The sequence below is a fragment of the Pleurodeles waltl genome, chromosome 8 (genome assembly GCF_031143425.1).
Source record: "Pleurodeles waltl isolate 20211129_DDA chromosome 8, aPleWal1.hap1.20221129, whole genome shotgun sequence".
Lineage (NCBI taxonomy): Eukaryota > Metazoa > Chordata > Amphibia > Caudata > Salamandridae > Pleurodeles > Pleurodeles waltl.
The window spans coordinates 614,951,844-614,967,829 of record NC_090447.1 but is presented as its reverse complement, the minus strand read 5'-3'; the positions used below and the strand labels follow the sequence as shown (position 1 = coordinate 614,967,829).

Here is a 15,986-nt window from a genome sequence, read left to right as displayed (position 1 = left end):
GAAGAGAGAAGAGCAAGTATGGTTCCCAGAGAACAACTGATGTGATAGTATTTCCTGTGAGAGCTCATGACTTCTGATTTTCTGTAGGGCTCCCCTCCTGCTATTCAGTGGGGGTCTAAAAGCACCATTATGACTGCAAAAGTGACCACATTATCATGAATTTGGACCAGGGGCTTAATGTATACCCCAGAATAAAATGATTTTGCATGTGCTCTAGAATTCGATTTTAGGTGTGGCTTGACAGCGCAGCTGCCTGCAAGACTTATTGTTACCAAATCTTTGAAATATATATATATATAATGCACTGGGCGTTATTGAGTGTCCTCACAATGAGATTTCTTTCTGAGTCCGAAACCATTCTCTTTACCATTTGTCAGTAATGAATCAACATAAAACGAACAATCAGGTACAAACAAATTGAAGTGTCTTACAACACTTGCCATATTTAATGAGGGTTTAGACAGGAAGTGCTGAAGTGAAATGGATTTAAAAAGGATGATGGAGTCAAAGTGGGTGCATTTAGTAACAGTTAGTTTATAATCTGGCAGTACAATACATTACTGTTCCTAACTCTGTACCAAAACAAACTGACATGGAGGCATGTCACGGATCACATTTTCAGACAACTTGGAGCATAAAGGCACATGCTTCACAGAGTACCTAAGTGAATCCATCATCTCCCAGAATATAATGTTGGTAAGGTAGCTTGGTGGCTAGTTCATGCACTTGCTACCTAGATCCTACATAATGTGTGGTAACAGGTTTCAATTGCCATTCTGTAGACCATAAATTAAAATGTGTTTACTACAGATTATTGCATGCAACGTGAGGGTCACAGGTTAGCTCAGAATGTTAATGTGTTTGATTCGGAGACCATTGTATTAACTGCAGAACATAAAATACAATCCTTTTCAAATGGCTCAGTGCATTTTGCACCAGATGTAGAGATGCATGTAATTTCAAGGAAAAGGTTTGAATCATTGTATGTATTAATTGAACCTTTTGGGGTTTTTTAAGTTTACAAAATGGGTACCATTGAGTGGTGGTAGTAATAAACACCTTTTTATAAAGTACCTGACAACAATTCACTTTGTATTATGTGCTGTAGAAATAGTCATTATGAGGAAAATTACAGGCATAACCCTACAAATCATATGTAACTGCAAATGAAACACTTTTATAAGTCAACTTATCTCTTGTTCAACTTGTGAAATAACTTAGAGTCCATCTTCGCGATCCCTATTGGATGCCTGAGTCTGATGACAAGGCATGGCAGCATTCCATAATTCCAGTCCCAGAATCATTCAATATAATTTATGTTACATTTTTCACACTTCAGCAACTGAAAGTTAAAACTTCTTCATCCTCCCTTTTCTCTGACTCATTTGAAGTGGAAAGGGGCACATGCTAGTTTGTTACTGACTTTTTAGGGCTTATGCCAGAATAACAAAACACAGCTAGGCCACTTAACAAAGGAGCTGCCACTTGAAAAATGCCAGGACGGAGAAACATAATGGCATCCAAGTGTTATTTTTCAGCGGTAAGGTTGGGAAAAAAGTGTCAAGAATTGATAAAATTACGATGTTTTGGGGGTTTTGTTAATGTATGCCATTCAATGTCCAAAATCCGTGTTGGGAGGAGCCTTCCTTTTATGTAACGAAAGTCAAAAATTATCTCATTGTGTCCACCAAAATTAATTATTGGAGAAAAAAGAAGTTACAAATGCCACTAGATATAATGCAGAATCAAACCAATGCCCACATAGTTTGCGTTTTTAGTTTTAACTCTCAAACATTCTTACAAGTATTGATTTACAAACGCAGAGTAAATATGTATTGAAAGTAAATGGTGACATTAGCTAATCTGAGGGCTGCTACTGTTCCACTGAGCAAGAACAACTGGCTCTGGTTTATATTGAGGCATAATGGGATCAGTAAAGAAACTATTGTAGAGGCCATAATTCTCTGTTAGTACAACATTTTTTAGTTTTTGCCAGAAAAACCCTTCAGCATTTGGGTTTTTAGGCCACTCGAGAATGGAGCTCTTGCAAAGGCGCTTTCTCAGGCGCAAGTACTGGGAGTGCTGTAGTACAGGCTGCAGGAGAATGAGTACGATCACATCCATTCTCTCGTCCATCAGTCTCTGCAGAGCAATGTAGAAAGCAGTTTTGAAGGTACCACTTTTCACATATCGTTTTGTGAGAATGAATATCGTCTTTCTACTTTGATGGATGCTCTGCACAAGATTGTCAATGACTGCTTTGCCTGGCTCCCAGTCTCTCTCTTCCAAACAAAGAAGAACTTGCTTCTCTCCTTGCCCCTCCAAGTGAACAGATAGCTCCTTCATCACCCATTCAGACGCTTCTGCGTCTTTTGTGTCATACGATATGTATGCATCATAAAAACATTTTGACATAGAGACAGAATGATAGCCTTTTAATTTTGCCAAACAGAAAAAGTAAATATACCAAACATCCCAATAGAATAGATGTTTAAGTACTGATAGTATTGTGGTATTTAAGATGATAAGGAATGACATCAAAAATAATGGCAGTGCTATGTGATCCAGATTACAAGTCTGTAAATTGAACAACACCACTTTGGCACTATTCTTGTCAGAAGGGGTTAAGCAGGTTACATCTGTTGCTAGCCGTGGTATACTGAGGTTAGTAGACTGAACCCAACTCAAAAAAACACTAGTTTCACAGGTGCAGTGAAATGGATTTCCCTTTAGCTCCAGAATCTTTAAGCTAGTTTGATTTAAAAATGCTGTTTGGTTGATGATCTGCAGTTGATTGTTACTTAGGTCGAGGTGTGTAAGGCAGAGGGCATGATCCAGAAACCCATTTTCAATTTGTACAATGCTGTTGTGTTTTAGGAGCAGCGTCTTCAAAGACCACTTGACATTATTAGCATAAGAACTCAATAATGTTAGTCTGTTTACACTTAAATCCAGCTTCTCTAGGAAATTAAAGTCCTTCAGTCCTGTCCAGGAAAAGTAAACTAGCTCATTATTGTTCAAATACAACTCTTTGAGTGTCAAAGGCAGAGAGCTAAAAGCATCATTAGGAATATCTTTCAATCTGTTGTGTGAAAGATCAAGATATGTAAGATTGCTCAGCGATTGGAAACACTTCAGGTATCTTCTGTCGCCTGCTCTCCACAGCTTATCAAGTCGGTTCCCTTTAAAAATAAGTTCATTCAAGGAGCTACTGTTGATCTGGGTATGTGTTAGAGTGAAAATCTCATTCCAGCTCAAATTTAATACCTTAAGATCTGGAAGGTTTTCCAGGAATCCCAACTCGTGAATGATTCCTTCAACAACGAAATAGTGTGAGTTATAACTGAGGTCTAGTACTTCCAGCTTGTGCAATTCTTTGAATGAAGAAATAGTTTCCAAATCCAGCTTATTATAGGAAAGATCCAAATAAGTTAGATTAGTCAAGTAGATGAATTCAGTGCCATTTAAACTTTGTCCAATACCATTGCTTGACAGGTTTAAACATGCAACGTCCCCAAAGCTTTTAAATTGTTCTGGATCGATATAGAAAATACTATTTAGGCTTAAGTCCAAGGTTTTACCATATTTACTGCACTTCGTCTTAATTGTGGGTTGATAGTTATTGTGCATGTCATTGCCAGTGATCATGCTAGAATGCCACATGCCGGTATTTGCACGAATCTTATAATTGTTTAAAATACGTTTTTTAATTCTATGGTTCTGCATTCCGTTTTCGTGAGTATTGGGGGGTACGTTTTTGGATAGAGGGGAAATTCTATTCTCTGATAAGCAAATTAGGGTCAAATTGGAAAACTGCTCCAATACACTGAGGTCAATTTTTTTGATGAAATTTATAGCAAGGTTAAGAATATTCAAGTTGGAAAGATTTTTAAGGGGACCTAGGCTTTCGGCCGACAGCTCTTCAAACACATATCCTTTTATGTGCAATTCCTGGAGAGAAGATAGTTGGGAAAAATTGTCTGACAAATTCATATATCTTGGATATGATCTTCTGTTATAATTAAAAGACAGATCAAGTACCTGTAAATGTCGTAGTTTCAATAAAAATTGTCCTGTAGCAATTTCTTGCACCAAATAGTTCGTTTCCAGGTTTAACCTCTTTAATTGTGTTGTGCCTTCAAACCAGGCAGCAGGGATGTGCGTAAGGGAAGTGCTGCCAAGGTTCAATTCTATTAGACTAGCCAAGTTTTGAAAGGCCAGAGCGTGTATTTCAAGAGCAGCACCGCTTGGGCACTCTTGGCATGGATAGGGAGAATTGTAACACCTGGGGCAGTTCCCACTTAAATGAAGAATTTCCAAATTAGAGAGGTTCTTAAAGACATATTGACTGACATTTTTGATCTGATTATTGCTGAGATAAAGTTCCCTCAGTGAAGCTGGCAGGCCGAGGGGCACATGGGTGAGATTGTTAAAAGAAAGTGTAAGTATTGTTAAATTCCGGAGCTCTTCAAAAGCATCTTCATGAACTGAAAGAGGTTTTCCACAAGCATTGCCATAATAACAATTGTGACTCAAACGAAAGGCAGTCAGATGTGTAAGTTCAGAAAGGCTTTTTTTACTGATTGAATGTATGTGGTTGTAATGCAAACTAAGTGTGCGTAAAGATGAAGGGATTCCCACTGGAATTTTGCAAAGGCCAAAGCCATCTGCAAACAAATGGATAAGCTTGTTTAAAATAAGGAATGCTCCCTCTGAAATATTCACCCCTTTCTCAGAGAGATCGCTAGCACTTTTGTTGTAGTAATGGTTCCAGTTCAGATTGAGTATTGTGAGGTTGTTCCACCCTTGAAAAGATTCGGCAGCAATGGCCTTTATTTTGTTTTCTGACAGGTCTAGCTCTCCAAAACTTTCGTTAAATTCCACGGATTTGGGCACTTGGAGTAGATCGCGACCTCTGCAGTCAAAGTGAATGAAGGAATCCTTCGTTGTCACGTCGCAAGGTAGCGCCTTCCAATTATTTTTCACAGCAAGTGATTCAAAAGCGCCGTAAAGGAGCAGTACCGAAATTATTTTGTGTGCCGAAATCATTATGCTATCTGAAAATAGAAAAAAAAATATGCGTTAGAGACATTTAAAGAATGAAAGCTCGTGCATCATCTCATGATGAAAAGAGATAACTTTAAAGATTCGCTACTGTTATGCGTCCGGCCATATTGGTATAGCCTGCTAGTATTCTGACAATGACTGCAAAGTTGTTACTAGGTAAGGTACATAAACACAGTTTGCTCAAATAAATCTCTCAACAACATCTGGATCAGTGGTTCTCAACTCTTCGACTTCTGTGGACTCTCACTTTATCATCACTGGAACCCTAAATCAATAGTGGAATCAATAGTGGACACCCAAACTAGTCATTACTGGAAGCCGGGACCGGGCCTAAACATTGTTGATGATTTGAACTGCAAAACAATACAAAAAAAATACAGAAACAAGCATTCCATCAAAGACATTCACAAATGATAACACATTTTATTTAATTTGCAAACAAAAGTAAATGAAAAAACATTAACATTTAATTTTAATAAGAAGGTTGAAGCTTTTCTAAATTCAATTGAAGCCACACATCATCCATGCTGTATTCTGTTTAATGCACCTGCACTGCCCCACAAAACAATCTGAGGATACTGGTTTAATTTTTACCCTACAGTTTCAAATTCCTTGCCATTTACAGTACATTTTGAAAATTTCAGTTGTACATTTAACCACTTTGTTTATATACATTTTATTAATCTGTTAATATTATGTAATTTTCTAAGCAGTCACAGACCCCCTTGGAAGGCTTCGCGGACCCCAGGGTTCCCCAGACCACAGGTTGGGAACCGCTGCTATAGGTTTCCCACCTTTGATTTTTAAATCAGCTTTTGTGAAGTCCCAACTAATTCACATGCAGTTTAATTTGAATGGTGCTATTTTAACCAAATACATATTTTGCTCTACTATCCTCTTGAATTGGAGTGTTTGAGTTAGGTCATTGTCTACTCTGATTTGTTTCAGAATTGCTTTTTAAAGTATTTTTAGGCTGTCCGCTGTGACAAGGTTTAGCTGCATGGTACAGGGTAAGTTAGCTAGCCCTGAAGTGCCTATGAAGGCCTATATCCTCCTAATATAGCCCCATCCTATGCTGCACCCTGGGAAGGATGGAGACCCACCTCCCTGTGGGGATGGAATGCCACACAGCACTCTCACATGTGTTCAGAATTCCATGTTCAATGTTTTGCTCTTGCAATTGAACTACATGCCTGCCTTGACAATGTCAAAGAGGTGGACTCAGCACATGCAGAACTTCCCAGATTCAATATAGGCGGGGAGACAAAAGGCTGCTGGTACTTTCTCCCCTAGGATGACAGTCACACACCAGTAATAGAGCAGCCTGGTAGCTCTACCAGGCAAAGATTTGGCTCCCCACCTTTGAATACACAGATGTGGAGAATGATGCCACCACATCCTTTGGAGGGACGTGGTTTGATAGATACAGACACACCAGGTCCCATACCACACCACAGTCAGTGCTTAGTTAGAGCTAGTGGTTGACAGACTGTGCCTCCTGGTGAGCGGTCTGTAAGTCTCCATGGCCCACAGAGTAAAGACAAGGAGAGCTTATTAAACTCCCTTTCTTTATTCCTTGCATTAAACCACGCCTAGAAGACTCCTTGAGACTCACCTCTGTCTTTGGCCTGCCAAGCCTTACTCTTCCTGGCTAAGCTTTTCTTCCAAATTCTTGGGTTGGAGATGGGTATTACAGTTAAACAATAATATTTTACAATAATCTAACTGTATTACGACATGGAAATGGAAATGAAAGTCTGTGAAGCACAAAAGTAAATACAAATGAGAAATGAACCAGAGTGTTCCGCCATTATCTGTGACCTCTGTGTGGCTTGTAAGGTGATACTGTGCCACATCACAATAAATCGATTATAGCGATTTAAGTTAAAAAAAAAATATATATATATATAGGTGTGTATCTATTTATATATATATATATATATATATATATATATATATATATATATATATATATATATATATATAATGAGTAAATGAATCCTTCATTTATATAACTTCAGAAATCACTTGCAGTTCGAAATGCTGCTTTGAAACGTTTATGTGCTCTCACATGTATCGACCAACTAGGTCTTCAACACAGCACAAAAAGTAGAACAAAGAGCCATCATTTTTAAAGACACACAAACATCTTTCACCGATTAAACATAAAGAAAATACTGCAAAGGCCATCAGATCGTTGCCCTCGATTCTCTTATCTTAACTCAGTACTGACAATTTCTTGTAACAAAGTATTGCCGCAAGACCATTTCTGAAAAACAGTTTTAATGAAATGTCTATTCACAAAAGCTTACTGAAACAGTCTCGTAGCGCTCTCAGCCAAACACTAATAGAAAGCCAAGCTGCGTCCATATAACAAAATTATAATGATCATCACATTATATCATACTAAAAAATATTGATTTCTGAAGTCATATACACAAAGGATTTGTTTGCTGATTTATAGCGGACCGTGCGCCTCTTGCCCTGCTTGCCCAGCTTGCCCGTGGGTGGAAGTAATCTGGGAACACAGGGGCATGTTCGTGTTGGTTTTCTTCCCAGCTCCCACCGCTGTGTTTTGATTTTTACAGATTTCTCAGTTAATCGGATGGTTGTGCGTTGATCTCTGCATTTCAGAAGATACACAGGGTTTAACTTTCTCCCTCCTGCTGTCACCTGAGCTTTTTCTGGATTTATAAGTCTCTGAAACTTATGGCATGGTTCCGTCACCTGCAATAGGCTTCCAATGAATAACGGCAGGAGTTGGGCTTTTAAAGTTGAGAGTTCAAAAAGGATAAACAAAAACTGCATTTTCAGAGCATGGAACGTTTAATTTGAGAATTTGGGATCAGTTGCAAATTACCCTATATGAGACAAAGCCCCTTCCGAGACCAGCACAGCCTGGCCCAGGTCCCCAGCACCCCACCCTGCAATGCTCAACACACTGAGCTGTTCTCCAGCGGCGTGGACCTTCTTTTGTTGTGCTGCATCAACCATGTCTTGCACCTCCTTTGAACCCGGATCCTGCAGCTTCTGGGGGTGCTGGCTGGCATCCTTAGGGCTCTCTGAAGTGTTGACAGCACTCTCTTCCTCCTCACACAGAGTTGAGGCCCCCAGGTCTCTCCTGGGTTCATCCAGTGCCGTTTTGATGAAAAACGCACTTTTGCCCTAGGCAAGGCTTTTTGGTGCCTTCCAGCACGAAATCTCATCTGCAACAATCTTCACGCTGTGGGATATCTTTTGCATCATGCAGGAACCCGCTGGCATCTTCGTAGGGTAAATTTCTGCCATCTTCTATAAACCAAGGACTCTTCTTTTGCACCCTCTTCTGGGTTGGCAGGGGCTCCTGTCCTTCCTTTCTTTGCAGGTCTTTAGGTCCAATAATCCAGCAGTTGTTCTTTGCAGACTTGGTTGGCTGCTGCAAAATAATCCCAAAAATGAGGTGTAGTGTGTCCTAAGGAAACTTGCAGTACTTCACTCCTGCTTTTCTGGGCTCTGGGGTGGGGTAATTTACTTACCTTTACTGTATTCTTATTCTCCCAGCAATTCTGCACATACTACACCTGTCTAGGGGGAATTCGTGATTCACATTCCACTTTTTTAGTATATGGTTTGTGCTGCCCCTAGACCTATTTTCTCCCATTGCATTCTATAGGATGTCCTACTCTTTGCATTGTTCTATGACTATTTACTTGTCTAATTTTGGTGCCTAGTGTATATATTGTGTATAATTCTTACCTCCAGAAGGAGTCTTGTCTCTAAGATATTTTTGGTACTGTGTCACCCAAATAAATACTTTTTATTTTTGGTAACACTCAGTATTGTCTTTACTTGGGTATAAGTACTGTGTAACTATAAGTGGTATTGCATGAGCTTTGCATCTCTCCTAGTTCAGCCTAAGCTGCTCTGCTACAGCTACCTCTATCAGCCTAAGCTGCTAGAATACTACTACATTCACTAACAAGGGATAACAGGACCTGGTGTAAGGTATAAGTACCCAATGTACCCACTACAAACCAGGCCAGCCTCCTACAGCTGACTCCAATGTTGTTGCCCCAGGCACAGCCACAGGGTTTGCTGAAGTTCACACCAATGACAGGGACACAGTCAAATGTGACACCAGTGATGAATCAGAATATGGGAGTAGCCCTTCCACAAAATGCAGGTTTCAGAGCAGCACCAGATGCAATATCGTTGCCAATTGCTGTTGGTCCAGCGGTACCATTGTTTGTGCAGAATAAGCCGAATGCAGGAGAACAGGGTGAAATATCACAAAGCCTCGTGAGGAGGGGGGTGAGAGATCATGTGCAAGTAATATCATGTATGGGTCAGACCTTTGATGGATCTAGACCATTAATGGATCTTAGTCCACTTGTTGCACTTCCAGATGCCGTAAATGGCCCGAGGGTAAGTCAGAGCTTAAAGCTTTTGACGCCGCAAATTCCAGGTGCAGTGGTGCAACAGGTGCCATTGCAGAACGCGAGTAATATTTTGTTGCAGGGATTAACAGCCTAGCAGTTAAATGAGTGGTTAGATAGTCTGAATACTCCTCGAAACACATCCAAGGGTGAAGAGCAGATTAATCGTGTTAGGCTGCCTACGAAATAACTGAACTAGTTGAGGGATCGATAGGAGTGAATAGGTTCGAATCCTATACTGAAGAAGAGATGAGACATTTGTGTCCAAGAATTACAAAAGAAGTGGGCAAAATACATCAGGAATTGGTGGATCGGGCAGATAAACATGACATAGAAATTGAGAAAACAAAGCACTTGAAAAGGAGTTACAGGTTAGATTTCGAGGCAAAATATTTTGAACACATGAGGTCAGCAGGGATGAAAGCAAACCTCAGAGAATTATTGCAGAGTGCTCAGATTTGGGGAGCATTAGAGAAGTGGGAAGGCAGATGGGCAAAGAAGAAGGATAAATGGGAACGAGATTCACAGGAAGGGTCTGAAAGCGCTCAGAAAGAAAAAGATCCAGTAAAAATGTTACCAATGAGAGAATTTCCAGAAGGGCAATTTGATCAAGTACCATAGCACAGGTGTGATATTTTGTCATTCACAAATGATTATCCCAAACTGAGAGAGAAACCGGTTGAGTGGTACCAGCAGACAGATAGATTTGTGAAACTTTTGAAATGTCTGTGGGAAGACCTGAATACTCTATTGGAGATAGTGGTCCTAGCTGATTTGTGGGCCGAGTGAAAGAGAGCAGTGAATTGACTGACGAGTGAAGTGGAAAGAGATAGAGTTACAGGTGCACCATCACTTGAAGTGATGAAACATTATTATAAGGTGATTGAGTTCTTGAAGACGAGAATCTCACCTAAAAATATTGATTGGCAGAGAATTGACAGGATGATGCAGAAAGTAAACGAGTCGATACATACTTATTATGAGAGATTGTTAAAGGCGTTCAAGGAGGACAGTGGTAAAGAAGTGATTGAGCCAAAAGACATGTTGCACTTTGTGTTCAGGTCATGGAAGGATTGGGACCTGAAATAGGTCAGATGATTAAGAGTCATTTGATTTGTTGGCAAACGAAACCGATTGATGAAGTACTGCAGTATGCGAAATACTGTAGTGATGATATTGAATTGAAGCAGAAAAAGTTGAAGGAGAAGGCAATGATGATGCAAATCAAGGCAGCACAAATTGAGTGCAGGGAGCTTTAGTGCAACAGGTACCACAGCAGCAGGAAACTGTCATGTTCCAACCTCAGGTGAGAGGTAGGGGTCTTGGAGCAAATATGAATCGTGGTCCGGATTTGAGTACTGTAGTAGTTCAGAATGATGTGAAAGGGGTGAAAAAGATGTTAATGTGTCATCTTTGCGGAAACGTGGGACACTGGAAGTGGGAGTGTCCGTTGATGGTGCAGGGTGGTGTTGTTCAGCAAAGTGGTGATGTCAATACATACTGTGGAGGTCCCTAGAATGAAAGGACTTAAACCGACTCAAGTGTAGAATTTTCAACCCATGCAGCAGGAGCAAATGTCACATGCACAAGTGACACAGTTGCAACCAATACAGCAGCAGGTTTCTATGGTACCTAGACAGCAAATGCAGATACCTTAGGCCCCGATGGAATAGCAACAGATGATACTTACTCAGCAGGTCACAGGTCAGAGACAAGACAGAAGTAGTGACACAGTGCACCAATTCCCATTACATAGTGAGATGGAATAAACAAAGAATGGATGTGTGAGCATTAAGATGAGGAGCCATGCATGATTGCAGCGTCCCTAGAGGTAGATCAGAAAGGGCATTTTGTGAAAAGGGAAGGTGATAGGTCATAGGGTCTCATTTCTAGTGGACATCCGATCACAGATCCAGTACAGGTTGAGATTGGCAACTTCCAGGGACTGCATAAGTTTGTAGTCTGTGACTCGAGTCCAGTATCCCTACTAGGAAGGGAATTGTTGTGCAAAACCAGATGTTCCATTAGTTGTTCAACTAATGGAATAGAGGTTCAGATGAATAGTGATGATGAAGAAGAACAAACTCCTGAAACTGAGAATGAAACCATGAACGAAGAGTACCCGTTGATCGAGATTTTCCCGATGTTTGCTGTGAAAGAATTGCATGCAGATTTACAGGGAACAGTACAGGAGATCATGTGGGTCCTGACAGGTAAAGAAGTGGGTTTGATCAAGGGAGGGGAGCCAATTAAGATCACTTTGAAGCTGAATATAGTGTTTCCACAGCTTCCACAGTATAACATGGCACAGGATGTTCTGATGAAAGTGGCGCAGATAATTGGAGATTTCCTGAAACAAGGGGTTTTGAAGGAAGTGTTGAGCAGTCCATGCAAATCACTGATAATGTGCCTAAAGAAGCCTTGTGGGAAAGTACGCATTGTGCAAGATTTGCAAAAAGTGAATGACCTGGTGGACAAGTGTTGTCCTGTAGTGCCGAACCCAGCAGTAATATTGTTTCAGATTCCATGCGATGCTAAGTGGTTGATTTGTCACAAGCGTTCTTGTCTGTGCCTCTCCATGAGGATAGTCAGTTTCTTTTTAGTTTCAAATTCCTAGACAGAGTCTACAGCTGGTGCAGGCTTCCTCAAGGGTGAACGGAGTCACCGTCTCTGTTCAATCAGATTCTGAAAAAGAACTTGGAGTGATTGGAACTACCGTACCAATCAGCTATAGTGCAGTACATTGATGACTAACTGATTGCGTCCAAGACAAGGGATGAGTGTAAATACGACTCGATTGCCCTGTTGAATCATTTGGGAAAATTCAGACATAAAGTGTCACCTTTGAAATAGCAGCATTGTCAGAAGTCAGTGAAATACCTGGGACATCAAATTGAGAAAGGGTGAAGGAGAATTTCCAGAGAAAGAATTACAATGATATTGCAGAGAAGTCCACCGACTTCATAGAGAGATGTCAGAATGTTTCTGGGAATGGTAGGCTATTGTTGTCAGTGGATTCCAAATTTTGCTGAGATTGCTAAACCATTGCAGCAGCTGACACATAAGGAGGTTACAGATCCCATTACACTAGATCAGGACCAGATGAAAGCGTTCACTAAGTTGGGAGAGAGTTTGTGCAGAGCTCCAGCGTTGGGAATGCCTGATTACACGAAGCCCTTCGTATTATTTTGTCATAAACTTGATGCTTGTTCTTTGTTTTCTTGACACAGGTCCATGGAGGTGCTTATCACCCAGTAGCCTATTTCTCAGCTACCTTGGACCCAGTTGCAGCAGCCTTACCAGGTTTCTTGCGTGCCGTTGCCGCAGTTGGTCAAAGCCTTTCTCAATGTGAGGGAGTAGTGATGGGATACACTCTAACGGTAATGGTTCCTCACTTGGTTTAGATCTTACTGACAAGGACGAAAACACAGTATTTGACTGGTGCCAGATTGACAATGTATGAGACGAGCATTCTAGGTGCTCCAAATGTAACATTGAAATGATGTACAGTGCTGAACCCGGCAACAATGCTTCAAAGTGATACTGTTGAAATTGAAAAGGAAGAAGGTGTTGAGCATGATTGTCGTGAGGTAACTGAATTGTGCACGAAACCCAGACCAGATATCAGAGATACACAATTGGAAGAAAATGACCAAATTGTCTTTGTTAAGGGCTCATGTCTCAGAGATAGTTTAGGAACATTGAGAGCAGGATATGCTGTGTGACCAATTACAGGGACATTAGAAGCTTCTTGGCTTCAAGGTTTGTATTCTGCACAAGTAGCAGTTGGTAGCTCTTACTAGTGCGTGCCATGTAGCTGCAAGACTGAGAGTCACAATCTATACTGACAGCCAGTAAGGATTTGGAAATGTTCACGATTTTGGTCAATTGTGGTCGCAAAGAGGTTTCCTGACCTCTACTGGTTCACCAGTAAGGAATAGCGACAGAATAAAGGAATCGCTGTACGCAATACAGTACCTGAAGAAATTGCTGTGGTAAAATCCAGTGCACATCAAAAGACACAAGACTACATCTCACTGGGAAATGGATGTGCGGATCAAGTTGCAAGGTTTTACGCATTGAACTGTATATCATTCAAAGACAAGTGGGAACTAATGTCAGAAGAAGATAACACATGTACAAGTTTTGCATTGAAAGTGAGCGATACTTTAGAAGAGTTAAAAACATTGCAAAATAATGTTAACAAGGAAGAGAAACGACTTTGATCAAAACTGAAATGTGTCCAAAGAGCTAATGAAATTTGGGTTTCCGAGGATGGTCAGATGGTTCTGCCAAATAGTTTATTGTCACAAATGGCCAGATACTACCATGGACAAGTACACATTGGGAGGGATGTCATGGTTCATTTGTTCAAGATCGACTGGTTCAATCCCAAGTATAGGCAGGCAGCAGAGGCAGTTTGTCATCGCTGTATAATTTGTCAGCAGCTAAATGTGGGAAAAGTGACACTGGTAAGTTTGAGCCACATTGGAAGAGCAGGAGGTCCATTCAGCAGAATGCAGTTGGATTTCATTGAAATGCCTGCGTGTGGTGGTTTGAAGTACGTGTTGGTGATTGTGTGTGTTTTTAGTCACTGGATTGAAGCATACCCTACTAGAAGTAATGACAGTCGAACAGTAGCAAAACTGTTACTTAGGGAGTTGATCCCACATTTCGGGGTTCCTATCTCTTTAGAATCAGATAGGGGAACTCACTTCAATAATGAGGTGATTAAACTCTTATGTGCAGCACTAAACATTGAGCAGAAGTTGCATTGTAGTTACCGCCTTGAAGCATCAGGACTAGTGGAACAGATGAATGGCACCTTGAAATCAAGAATTGCAAAGGTGTGTGCAGCTACGAATCTGAAATGGCCAGATGCATTGCCTTTTGTGTTGATGTCAATGAGAAAAGCACCTGATAGGAAGACAGGACTGTCGCCTCACGAGATCCTCATGGGCAGAGCAATGAGATTACCAGCAGTTCCAGCCAATGTACTTGTAAACATTACAGATGATATGGTGTTGGACTACTGCAAGGGTCTGGCTGATGTGGTTCGCTCTTTCTCTTAGCAGGTACAGGCCACCACCCTGCCACCCATCCATGATCCAGGGCATAATCTGAGAGCCAGTGAGTGTGATTGTCCGAAAACGTGCGCAAGACGTGCTTAGAGCCACGCTGGAGAGTGCCTTACCAGGTGGTCCTAACAACCACGACATCTGTGAAGTATGCAGGACTTCCAAACTGGATACACGCGAGTCATACAAAGAGAGTGGTATGTCCACAGGATCATGAAGAAGTGTTGTTGACAGCACCAACAACCGCAAAACAGGTTGCCGCACCTGAACCAGAAAAGGAGCCAAGAGAGCTTGAAGTTGATCCAGAGCTGGTGGAAGATGGTTCTGTTACCCCTGTAAGAGACGAGAGTGAAGAATTACAGGAGGGTGATGAAGAATCTATCTCAACGGATATAGCAGGAGACCCTAGCTCTGCAGAGGTTCTCCCAGAAGCAGACGGTGCTGAAAAGCAGACAGAGCAAGTGCCAGGCCAAGAGGGAGAAAGAGTTGAGATGGATCAAAGTCAAGGTGATCCGACTCCTCCTGAGCCTGTTTGTAGGTCCATCAAGAGAAAACACCATAGAGAAAGATAAAGATAAGACTCCAATCCTGAGAAGAATACTAACAGAAGGATCGAGAAAAGGAGATAATTGGCCTGAGTTGCAAGTAGAGTAAAGAAAGGAATTGGTCATAAATGAAACAATAGAGGAAGAAGGAGATACTAAGAGAAAAGATTTGCGTGAAAGAGAAATAAGTGGTGATCAAAAGTTGAAAAGAAAGAGAATATCAAGCCAGCGTTATGCAGGTCCTGAATGGGTGTATGCAACTACCAATGAATGGCAACACAAGTTTATGTCCTTTTGTTTTGATAGAAAGGTTCTGAGTCAGTACTTTGATGTACCCTGAAGGTGAACAAGAAGCTGAATTATTGAACTAATCTGAAAAACCTTAAAGAGATTGTTGAAAATAAACTGGAAGAGACTTTGATAACCCGATTTGACCTAAAACCGGATGTGACAAGCTGCTATTCGATTTTGACAAAGGAAAGGGTTCCTGAGTGTAAGACTGACTGTGAGAAAATAATTTTTCCTTTATTTTCAATTTTTACTGCACTATATACATAAGAGTTACTTCTGCTTTTGGATTCTTTACAGATCATGGCTAAGTTAAATAGTCAAGGTAGAAATGCCAGGCGCTGTAGATATATGAGTGTTGGATTGGCGATTATGTGTGGGATTTTGTTTATTGTGGTGATTGTGGGAATGTCTGTTCTTGATACGAAAAGAGCTGATCATGCTTCTATACCTGAAACTACTACACTAACAGCTTTAAAGAGGTTTAAGTTAGATGAGGAGTATTTGTATGACTGTACTAATGCTCAAGGAGAGCTTTCTTCTAATCTTTTCTATCGATTGTTGAGTTAGTATGTTGAAACAATGGATGCAAG

The 15,986-nt window shown here is 40.8% G+C and overlaps 1 protein-coding gene across 1 annotated transcript in view; it reads right to left on the bottom strand.

Moving 5' to 3' along the window:
- Window positions 1–417: 417 nt before the first annotated feature.
- Window positions 418–15,986, bottom strand: part of TLR8 (toll like receptor 8) — an 81,859-nt gene continuing 66,290 nt past the window's right edge. The window contains exon 2 of the mRNA XM_069204708.1: window positions 418–5,057. Coding sequence (XP_069060809.1) covers window positions 1,855–5,049 — 3,195 coding nt within the window. The 5' untranslated portion in view covers window positions 5,050–5,057 and the 3' untranslated portion in view covers window positions 418–1,854. The remainder of the gene's footprint in view (window positions 5,058–15,986) is intronic.